Source organism: Callithrix jacchus, chromosome 7, assembly GCF_049354715.1.
Source record: "Callithrix jacchus isolate 240 chromosome 7, calJac240_pri, whole genome shotgun sequence".
Lineage (NCBI taxonomy): Eukaryota > Metazoa > Chordata > Mammalia > Primates > Cebidae > Callithrix > Callithrix jacchus.
In genome coordinates, this window is record NC_133508.1 from 62,915,849 (window position 1) to 62,927,014 (window position 11,166).

At 48.9% G+C, this 11,166-nt stretch overlaps 2 protein-coding genes across 14 annotated transcripts in view; both read left to right on the top strand.

Moving 5' to 3' along the window:
• Nucleotides 1-8,142, top strand: part of CEP85 (centrosomal protein 85) — a 48,236-nt gene extending 40,094 nt beyond the window's left edge. For all 13 annotated transcript variants that reach the window (XM_078330798.1, XM_078330797.1, XM_035308223.3 and 10 more), the window contains 5 exons: nucleotides 1,068-1,161; nucleotides 2,073-2,123; nucleotides 4,632-4,739; nucleotides 5,873-6,098; nucleotides 6,481-8,142. In XM_078330798.1, the coding sequence (XP_078186924.1) occupies nucleotides 1,068-1,161; nucleotides 2,073-2,123; nucleotides 4,632-4,739; nucleotides 5,873-6,098; nucleotides 6,481-6,641 (640 nt within the window). In that variant the 3' untranslated portion in view covers nucleotides 6,642-8,142. The remainder of the gene's footprint in view (nucleotides 1-1,067; nucleotides 1,162-2,072; nucleotides 2,124-4,631; nucleotides 4,740-5,872; nucleotides 6,099-6,480) is intronic.
• Nucleotides 8,143-8,832: 690 nt separating this feature from the next.
• On the top strand, nucleotides 8,833-10,833 carry SH3BGRL3 (SH3 domain binding glutamate rich protein like 3). The gene is given in 8 exon segments (XM_002750463.5): nucleotides 8,833-9,078; nucleotides 9,081-9,139; nucleotides 9,141-9,237; nucleotides 9,240-9,332; nucleotides 9,335-9,444; nucleotides 9,446-9,499; nucleotides 10,084-10,251; nucleotides 10,376-10,833. Coding segments are annotated over 8 exon segments (672 nt in total). The 5' UTR covers nucleotides 8,833-9,053; the 3' UTR covers nucleotides 10,442-10,833.
• Nucleotides 10,834-11,166: the final 333 nt, after the last annotated feature.

Here is an 11,166-nt window from a genome sequence, read left to right on the forward strand (position 1 = left end):
TAGCCACCCTGCTCACATACCTGTGTGGCTTTGGGTGATTTGGGAAAATCATTTTACTTCTCTGAGCTTTGTTTTCTTTGGACTGTGAGTAATAAGAAAGCTGCTTATAGGAAGCTGCTTGTATGGGAAAGGAATATGTCTTTAGCATGCAGTAGGGATGCAGTGGGGGCTTATCTTCACAGCCTTTGTAAGGATCTAATCCAGTGCCTGACAGTACTTCTTAGTACGTATGTGTTGAATACATGAAAGGACTTTATAAACTGGGAAATGAGGTATCTGTATACTTTTAAAAGTGGGTCCTAGTAATAAGAACTGAGAGTTATCCACATTTTGAGCCATGTAAGCTAAAGGCTACCAGGAACATCTGTTTCTCCTCAGCCCTAGAGATTGTTCTCCATTACCATGACAGGTTCTGAGAACCAGACAAGATGCCATAATGTGCTCTCAGGGTGTCTTGGGAGCCTCCTCCATATTAATAGCAGTTTCTGAAAATAATGGTTTATTTCAGCAGCCTCTTGGACCAAATCCAGTTTCTAATGGGATGGATTGGATTTCTCATCCCATATTTAGCCACAGTGTCCCTGTTGATTATCTCAGCAGATGGGCTTTGCTGTAAGTAATTGTAGGGACCCACTGGACGAAACCACTGGTTGGAGTCAGAAGTGGGGTTAGGGGACAAAGTTAGCTTTGCCCCAGACTGTGTGTGCCAAGAAAACAGGAGCTTTTGTATTTTCCAAACTTCCTGCAATATACAAAAATGACTTACAACCTAAATACATGGGATAAATATTTATTTTTTGAATATCGAAACAGCATGCAAGAGCCTTGGGTGGGTAGAGAATTGGTGTCACATTGTGTAGATTCTGGCCCCTAGGGAAGAGAACTAACATATACTGGCAGCTTTTGTGTGGCATTCCTTATATTACAACAGACCTAAGTATTATCCCCAGCTACAGCTTGGAGGGGACTAAGTGTCTTACCTCAAAATGTGCAATAAATAACAGAACCTAGAATCAAAGCCACTTGTCTCTAACTCCAGAGTTCTTGAAGAGGCCACTGTCTTTCAGCCTTCAAGATAAGCAGTCTGTGGAGGAGACCAGTGGAGAAGGTCCAGACGTGGAAATAGAGTCCTGGCAGAAGCAATGTGATTCGCTTCAAAAGGTGACTGAGGGTGTCCAGGCTGTAATGGAAAATAGGCTGGGAGGAAAGAGAAGATTGTATATTGGGAGGGAGACATGAATTCTTGGCCTTGAGCTACCTAGGATTTGTTACCAAGAGCTTTTCTTTCTTTTCTGAGAAGTCATCCTATATAGTAATTTATATTTAGATAGTCATCATTATAAGAGGCAAACTTTACTCATTTAGAATACAGCAAAAGAGGAGGGGTAATATGCCTCTGAATATCCAGACTAGATGATCCAAAATGGTGCAGTAAAGTTTGGTGTACTTTACTCATGGCTTAGGCCCATACACAAAGCCTTGAATTGAGCAGAGTTCTAACCAGTGAGATGGCCTTGTTTCTTAATCCAGCAAAGACGAGGGAGCCAGGTCCCGGCTGGTGAAACTGATCGCAGGTTAGTGAAAAAAGAACACCCAGAAATGATACAAATAATACCTGCAGTCTTTAAAAGACAAGAAACCAGGCCTGTTTAGGGTCCCTCCTTGGATAATCATTATAACCAGAGATGTAAATAACAAAAGCATCATAGCCCTGGAAATGGCAAGCTTCATTAAACTGATGAAGCATGTCCTTGTACCAAAAAACAAGTTTGCACTGGCTATATATAAAGTTGATTCCACTGGCCTACAGTCATTAGAATGAGAGTCCCCTTTCCACCAGTAGTGGTCATGCGTCCACACTATATTCCTGTATAAACCTTTGTGATTGGAGCACAGTCCTGTGAAGCTAGTTACCTCAATTGAGAGTCTGATTTATATTTCTGTAGGTAGAGTTCACTAATCACTGTTAATGAGCTAATAGCCAGACCACATGTCCTAGTATAGCCCCCTTGCCCTCTGACCTCACCATCAGCCTTGTGCTTGCAGCCTTCCTTGATAACTTTGCCTTTCAGATTGTGGAGAAGCAGCAGCAGAACATGGATCAGTTGCGCTTACAAGTACAGGTGAGCAGGAATCCTTGGGACACGGTGGGTAGAACTTAATGATGGAATCTCTGGAATTTAGCCAACATTTATCTTGTTCTCTGCCATACAAGTTGCTCAGTGTTAGGGATACAAGAAGAATGAGACCCAGTCAGAGCTTTTGAGCCTTGCTGAGAGGACAAAAATACAGTAGGGAGTTTGAGCACATTACTGTGAGAGCAGTGCCCACAGTATCCTGATGGGAGGAAGGAAGGTAAAAGATTTCTGGAGATCCTGAACCTAGAAGGAGAGGAGTTAGCCAGGCAAAGAAGAGGAGCTGGATAGGATATATTGGATTCCAGATAGGAGGAACAGCATGAGTGGGAACATGGAGACATGAAACAGCATAGTTTGAACGTGGTGCTGCAAGCAGTTTGATACTGCCGAAGTAGTCACTTTAAGTTGGTAAGTGGAGACCTGGGCATTCCAGGCAACGAGAGGGCCTTATCTATCAATTAGTTAGCTTTTATTCTTTAGGTAGGTGGTGGGCATCTTTTAACAGCATTTTTAAATTTTCATTTTATTTTTCTTTTGAGACAGAGTTTCACTCTTGTTGCCCAGGCTGGAGTGCAATGGCGTGATCTTGGCTCACTGCAACCTCCACCTCCCGGGTTCAAGTGATTCTTCTGCCTCAGCCTTCTGAGTAGCTGAGATTACAGGCACCTTTCACCACATCTGGCTAATTTTTGTATTTTTCATAGAGACGGGGTTGCACCACGTTGGGCAGGCTGGTCTCAAACTCCTGACCTCAGATGTTCCACCTTCCTCAGCCTCCCAAAGTGCTGTGATTACAGGCGTGAGCCACTGTGCCCAGCCTTAATTGGGATGTGATGTGGTCAGGTTTGCAACTTAGGCCATGTGGAAGATTGGCATCCTGGAGAGAGGAAAGGTCCAGCGGACTGTTGGAGAAATTCTAGTGAAAGATGATGAGGGAACCTGGCATAAGGCAGCTTGGCAGCAGGGAGATGTGAGGGGACAGATTGAAGTGACTTTAGGAGGTAACATCAAGCGGAATCAGTGACTGACAGGATGTAGGGGTTGAAGAAAAGGGAAGAATCAAAGATGACTCCAGGTTTCTATTTTGGGCCAGAGTAGGAGTGTCTTTAACTGGGTTCTCCAAGAAGTCCTGGGTAAGCAGGTTCACTCAGCTTCTCTTTGGACTCGAAAAGTTTTCACACCAAAACATCTGAAATGCACTCATTTTGAGGGAATAAATGGAGGCTGCAATCTTGCTTTTGCCATTATATATATTGGGCTATGTTTAGTTCACCTCTTTCAAGTCCTGTAAGGAGGTAGTCAAGCCTGGTGAACATTTTAATATGTACCCATTTAAAATTCCAGGTTTTTAGTAGAATTTTTAATGGATCTCAAAGTAGGTTTCCTAGAATCCTGGGGTTTCATAAAGTTTGGAAAAGCCCAACATTTTCTATGGCACATTTACCTATGATAAGACTACATAGGCAAATTTAAATATCAGGTGAATTTGTTGGAATTAGATAGATACATCATGGTCACTTTGGATATTTCATGATCATGAGGTGTTTTTCTTGGCAGTTACATTTTTTTTAATACAAAATGAGAAATATAAAAAAAAATTTTGACACTTCATTGAAATCAGTTTCAAAATTTGAGGAAAAATTCAATGAATAGAATGAGAGGCTGTAGTTTAAAAGCTTAAATATTTCCCTTCACCTGACCACTCCTACACACACAAACACAAATATACTTAAATACAACTCACAAGATTAGGTACCTGTGAGTATGTTCTCCTACTGCTTTCCATGTCTCTGAACAGCATTTAATACAGTATTATCAAGAGTACTTGACTGTTAACTCCTAAAAAACAGGAACTGTTTGGAGTTTATTCAGTGTCCTCAGAGCCTGTCATAGTAAGTGCTTAGTAAATATTGAACTCAGCTGAATAACACATTCCTTGCCCTCAAGAAAGTTATGTTCGAGCGGCGGGAAGGATCATATGCATAGCCAACTAGAATATTAAACAAATGTTGGATATCCACCATAAGCCATGATGGATATGAGTGGCAAGGTAGGATTAGGATTAATTGGATCTGATTTGCAGATTGAAGAAAGCTTAAGTGGGCCTTGAAGATTTCCTGGAGGTAAAAGAGCAGAAGAGCAGATTGAGCAAAGAGAAGTGAGCAGAGACATTGACGCTGCAGCCTTCAGGGATGAGGGCCGGTCATTCATTGTGGCTGGTGTAGAGGCTGGCAGTATGAAGGAAGGAAAGAAATATGGCTAGAAAAGTAGGTATTCCCTGCTAAAAAGCTGACCTCTATTTGGTATGAGGTCAAGGGCTGTAGGAGGGTTTGAATGGGAGGTCACAAATCAGGACTATTCTAAAATAATCTCTTAGCAGCAGTGTGTAGGTAGAGTGAGTCTTCACTATATAGTCCAAGCCAGCAGTGTTACTGTCTGAACCAGACTTGTTACCCCTACTGTGTTCCCTCAACATCTTGCTGTGTGATTCAGAGCCTAGAGCAGGAAGTGACTCAAGAAGAAGGAACAAACCAGGCCCTGAGAGAGGAGGCCCAGCGAAGGGATGCAGCCCTGCAGCAGCTGCGCACAGCCGTGAAGGAGGTGAGCAGCAGTAGTCAGGCCTCTTGGTTCTGCCTTTACAAACCTGATTTCTTTGTATGACCTTCCCATCCCTACCCCAGTAAGAGCCCCAGTGTTTGAATGGGAGAGGTCCCTACTGAGCTTTGTGGGTAGAGGAAAGGTGCATTGGATCATCCTTTATATTGACAGACCCTAAGCTTGTTGTAGCATGTCCATAATTAGCCAGTAATGCTTTTTGATGTGGAAAATCATTCTCTCTTTGTCTGCTTGAAGCCCCAGGTTTCTGAGTGGAGAGTTCAATAAAGACTGAGGATTTGGTGGCCTTCATGCACTAAACAGAGCTGTCAGCAGGGGGCAACCAAGTTCACTGACTGGCCTAGTTCCTAGGAAGGAACCTCCTTGAGCAAGAATTGTCACATGGCCCAGTATGGGTAGAGGGCCTGGGACTGAAGGAAGGACTCTATTCAGACTCTATAAAAACACAATCAAGGTAGGAAGGGAAGGAAATTAGATTAAGCTGTCAGGAAGAAAGGGAAACAAGCAGACATACATGAATAGCTGGTCTTTGTAATAAAGTCTGACTCCACTCCGGTGAGAGATTGAAAAGGCAGGACTCGTTCCGGTACTGGATCCTCCAGGTCCCAGTTTCTCCAGCCCCCCACCCAGTGGCTACTAGTTGTCATATTGTCTGTCTTACCCTCTTTATTCCTTTGACACACAGTGATCAGGCTGGCTTGTGGCCACTTTTGTCAGGGTGGCAGGGAGAGATTGAAACCAGTGTCTCCTCAGATTTCACGGTTCACATTAAGCCTTCTCTAATAGCCTGGCTAACAGAGTTGGCTGAGGGACTGGCTTGAGATAGAGTTCCTAGGGGCGGGAGCATCTTCTCTGGTTCTTGAACAGAAACTTGGATGCTGATGACTCAGAACCAGCTGAGGGTTGGCCTCCTCTCCAGTGCCTAACCTACCCACAAGAGGAACCAGGCCTGATATTAATGGTGGGAGAAGTGCGAAGCCTGTTGGCAGGGATAGGATTGGGGAAGGGGGACACTGCCTGTGACTCACCCATCCTCTCCACACCCACACACACTCATGCACAGATACTCTTCCTCTCCCTGGGCCTGAGTTAATGTGCTTACCTATCTATCTGCTCAGCTTTCAGTGCAAAACCAGGACTTGATAGAGAAGAATCTGACGCTCCAGGAGCACTTGCGCCAGGCCCAACCAGGATCTCCACCTTCACCAGACACGGCCCAGCTGGCACTTGAACTACACCAGGAGTTGGCCAGTTGCCTTCAAGATCTGCAGGCTGTCTGTAGCATTGTGACGCAGAGGGCCCAGGGCCACGACCCCAATCTCTCCCTGCTCCTGGGCATTCACTGTGAGTCCTCAAACCAGTCTGGGGCCCAGAACAGAGGAGTCTTCTCTCTCTTCTCTCCCTCGTCCCCCTTTCCCATATTCTTACGATAATAGGTGGACAGAGTACCTAGGCCTGGCCACTGCCTTCTGGACATTTATTTGTTTCACAAAGTAGGTGTTCATAAATTTGTTTTTGGAAACAAGCTGTGGGGTACTAGTATTCAGGACAAACTAAAAGTGGGCCTTTAGCAGCAAATTCCCAGCCCACTATCCCCAGATTTTATTTTTAAGTTCATGTCCCAAGACTGTGGGTTCAAAATACTGCCTATCCATATTGCCCCCTCCACATGAAAGTGTCTCACAACTGACTTGCTAACATTCTCTCAAAATGCTCTTCTCTCCAGCAACACAGCACCCAGAAACTCAGCTAGATTTGCAGAAGCCAGATGTGATCAAGAAGAAACTAGAAGAGGTCCAACAACTGCATCGTGACATTGAGGACTTAAGGACCACCATGTCAGACAGATATGCCCAGGACATGGGAGAAAACTGTGTCACACAGTGAGGAATTCTGGGGGATTACCCCAGGGAGGATCTGGGCTGCTGAGAGCCTAGTCCAACAGGTTTCTGCCCTGACATTCACTTGTCTGCTATTCCCAGAGAGAAGTGTCAGAGGAGAGGGGAGAGCCTGCATCTGGGGGCCAAGGGCTGATTAGGGAACTGTGTCCTACCCCACACTGGCATGTTGGATTACATTTGTACTGTTAATTCACTCTCGAGGGTGAGTTACTAATTAACTTGGCAGGTACAACAGATAAGTCTTCACAAACTGTTCCCAGCCCTAGGCTGACATCAGAGATGAACAAGCTGTCCACTTTTCTTCTCCATCCAATGGGTAGATCCATGTTCATTCCCACTTTATACCTTTGTCCTACTGATTAGAGAGATCAGAGGGGCCTGGAAAGGCTGAGTGAGTACCAGTAACAATGGCCATTTACGAATTCTCAGGCCGCCTGTACCAGCCTTCCTGGGAACTGAGCTGCTTTCTGGGTTTTCTGATGCCTGCCTGGTCTCACTGCTTCTTCCTCAGGGCTCTTGTTCTCCCAGAAGCCTCAGGGTAATGTGTTGGTTAGTATATAACTACTAGGATTGGGGACCTAGAGATTACAGCTGAGACTCTTTAATCTGCCTACCATGCCATTTAACAAGAGATACCACTTTCCAGCTGCCTTGTGTCCCTAGGGTCCTGGCCATGTGTTTAGCACAGCCCCTTTCTCCTTTGTTCTCAGGCCTTCCAGGTAGCCCCCTTCCTGGACTTAAGAGTATGTACTCTTCTCTGTGCTTCTAGCCTTCGGCAGAATTCTAACCCAGAGACCAAAGGGCAACTGTCAAGCTGCTTACTCCCTCACCCAGGGCTACACCCTGTGCCCAGCCCTCTAATTTGTGCCTCTCTTGTGGTGGGGGTCAGTCCTTTCCCTTTCCTACTCTGGCCTTCTTGAAACTTCAGAGTACCCAGGACCAGTCAGCTTTCAATGTTTTCTGGGTTGTTTCTCTGGGGCTTTAGGGAGGGCCCTTTGCCCTCTGGTTTTTCTTGCCTCCTGGTTTAGGGAGCATCTCACACTTGTTAGTATCTGGTTGTTGGGCCAGCCATGCCTCCTCTAGATCTGGAGCCAGGCCACGCAGGGGGCCAGGTGTGGGCCAGATACTTTGCAGCCACAGCAAGATTTTTGCTAAGCTTTGGGCTGTTGGCAGCATCCTGGACCTCACGCCTGGGCCTGAATGAGTCTCTTTCTTAAGTGTTTTTACAAGTTTGTGTTTTATTTATGGAGTGACTTATCCCTTCCATTCAGAGCAGCCCCACCCAGCCATCCCTTCAGCCTCTGGCTCCTGCCTCTTAAAGGCAGAGCCGTCTGGTTGGTCTCCACCCTGTGCATTGGGAGCCCAGCCACCATGCTCACGGGTATTTTTCTTCATAAAGTTTCTAACCAGTTATTTATATGAATCTTTGTTATGTCAACTTGTTTGTATTGCCTATTTTGATTATAAAATAAAATATCTTAACAGACTCCTCAGTTTTCCATAGCCTTCCATCACCACCACCACCACACTATCCCACCCCTCACTTTGGCTTGTTAGAGCTAAAGTCTGGATGTTCAGCCAGGTTCCCCAGGCAGCAACAAGGAGGAACCTTTGGCAGGTCCAGCCTCATGTCCATATCTCTGCCATATCCGCTCCTCTGTCGTTCTAAAGGAGCAAATCTCTTCCCACTCACTTTCTGTTGGGGAAACCTGCCCTGAGTCATAGCAGAAGTTTGTCACTGGAAAGTTTCAGCGGTTGCAGGAAGTCAGCAGCCTCTGGAAGTCGCTTTACCAAAGCTAAGAGTTGTCTTTGGGCTGTTACCTGCCTGAGCCCTGGATCAGGGAAACATCTGAAAAGCATTACGTTGAATGCCACACAGATAGCTAGGTCTCCAAAATTGGGCTGGTTGCTGGAGTCTGCTTCCTCAATCCCTGAATTCTTGCTGGGAGTAGTAGTGGTTTTGTAATGCCATCTGCAGCATGGAGCTGGGGTTGAGCTTGGACCATCCAAGACCAGAGGTGGATCTTAAGGGTCACCTTGAGCCCAGACTCTTTGAGTCTTGACACCACCCTCTACTGCCACACTTTCCAGCTGTCAGCCTTGGTCTCCACCTGGTTCCTTGAGGGTGTGGCCTCAGCGTCCTGCCACCACCCTTCCTTGTGTAAACCTTCCCACCTGAGTGGAAAGGAACCTGGGGGAAAATCTCTAAGCACAGGCTCTTTCTGCTGTCCCATGGTTCCTATCTCCCAGGGCTAGTCGGGGCGGGTTCCCCTGGAGCAAGGTTCCTTAGTTTGGAAACGGGTTTGAAAGCAGCTCAAGCCTTCCAAAGCCCCAAGCTGCGTTGTACTATTAAGGCACCTCCTTCTGGAGACGGTGGCTCTCGGGGCTGGGGAGTTGGATGCACCAAACCTGTGTGAGGCTAGAGAGGAGGCCCCTGCCAGACCCTCTCTCGGGCCTGTCCTGCCATTCAGCCTCTCCCCAGTCTCACACTGAGCTCCAGATCAGGGAAGGGCCGAAGACGACGAGCAGAGCAGCCGCAGAAGGGGCTGCCCTGCGTGGGACGGGTTCCTCAGCGTCTGGTCACCGGGGGGAATGGAGGGGGCCTTCGGCGCACGGGGCGGTGTCGCGCAGGCCCCGCCCCACCTGCCCGCGCCACCCATTGGTCCCGAGCGCGATGACTTGCGGGCGGAGCAGGAAGGAAACCGCTCCCGAGCGCGGCGGCGGCGTAGTCTACCGGCAGTGCAGCTGCCGCTACCGCCGCCCTCTGCCAGCCGGCCTGTCCGCATACTACCCAGCATGAGCGGCCTGCGCGTCTACAGCACGTCGGTCACCGGCTCCCGCGAAGTAAGTGTGCGCCTGGACTGGCGCTGGGGAAGAACGCGGGGCTGTGTCCTGGTGTTTCGGACCTTAGCGCCCCGGACCCGCCCCCAGGACAGGGGCGGGGCGGGTGGAGGGGCGTCGGCGAGGTGCTGGGCATGGTCTCCCGAATCCAGTCTCGATGCCCCATCCTGAGCGTCTTCGACGGGCATCCTGGGTTCTTTGCAGCCGCAGCATGAACTGCCCGCGCCCATCCCCCATCTCCCCCACACCCATTCTCTGCATTTCCACTACCTGACCCTGACCACAACCGCAGCCTGCTCTTCCGGGGCCTGGGGATCCTGCCCTTCCCTCCCCACCCTGAGTCTAATCCCACTTCCCTTTACTCTGACCCCCTCCCCGTGGTTGATGATCCCTCTCTTCATCTGCACTACCTCAAGCCTCACAAACCCTCCCAACTCCTAGAGGCCAGAACCCACCCCTTGTGTAGAGGGGGATGGGGGGACAAAAGCTCCTGGTCACAGCCTCTCACTCTGACCAGAGTGAGTTCCCCCCCCCACCCGTTAACCCTCCAGCCCATCCACTAACCCCTGCCCACCCTCTGTCCGCAGATCAAGTCCCAGCAGAGCGAGGTGACCCGGATCCTGGATGGGAAGCGCATCCAATACCAGCTAGTGGACATCTCCCAGGACAACGCCCTGAGGGATGAGATGCGAGCCTTGGCGGGCAACCCCAAGGCCACCCCACCGCAGATTGTCAACGGGGACCAGTACTGTGGGGTATGGGCTGGGGGCTGGGGGGTGGAGGGAGTGTTGGAGGAGGACTCTGGCCAGGGTCAGATCTGCCACAAAGCACTTGGGCCTCCTGCATTCAGGTGACCACCCCTTGCCTCCCCTTCCCCAGGACTATGAGCTCTTCGTGGAGGCGGTGGAACAAAACACGCTGCAGGAGTTCCTGAAGCTGGCCTGAGTCAAGCCTGCCCACAGTTCCCCTGCTGGACGCCATCACCACACTCCCCCCAGCCTTCACCTGGCCATGAAGGACCATGTGACCAACTCCCTGTCATTCCTAACCTGACCTTAGAGTCCCTCCCCCAACCCAGGCCACTTCTCCTCCCTTCTAAATGTAGTCCCCCCTTCTCCATTCAAAGGCAACATTCCTTACCCACTAGTCTCAGAAATTGTCTTAAGCAACAGCCCCAAATGCTGGCTGTCCCCAGCCAAGCCTTGGGACCACCATCCTGCCTGGCACTGGCTGATGGGCACCTCTGTTGGTTCCATCAGCCAGAGCTCTGCCAGAGGCCCCGCAATCCCTCTCCAATGAGGACCCTAGAGACAATTAAATGTCCTTTTCCATTGGCACTGTATCTGTTTGGTTATAGCCTGGGCCTCCTGGGTCCCTGCCCTGGGTAAGGTTGGTAGTTGTGACTGTGCTGAGGCTGTGCTCTGTGGGAAGGTTGGTAGAGCTGTCCTCATGGGACTGTCACCTCCATGTTAGTGCATGTGTTTGGATATGTCTGGCACACACATACCTGTATGGACTAGTGGTTTCTGGAGATGTCTGGGACACCCTCCAGTTCACATGCATGTGATGGTGTCCATATCATGCTGTGCCTTGTGTGTACTGCACATTTGCATGCCTGTCAGCGAGTGTGGCCATCCCATGTGCCTGCCTGTGTTGGAGCAGAATGGCTA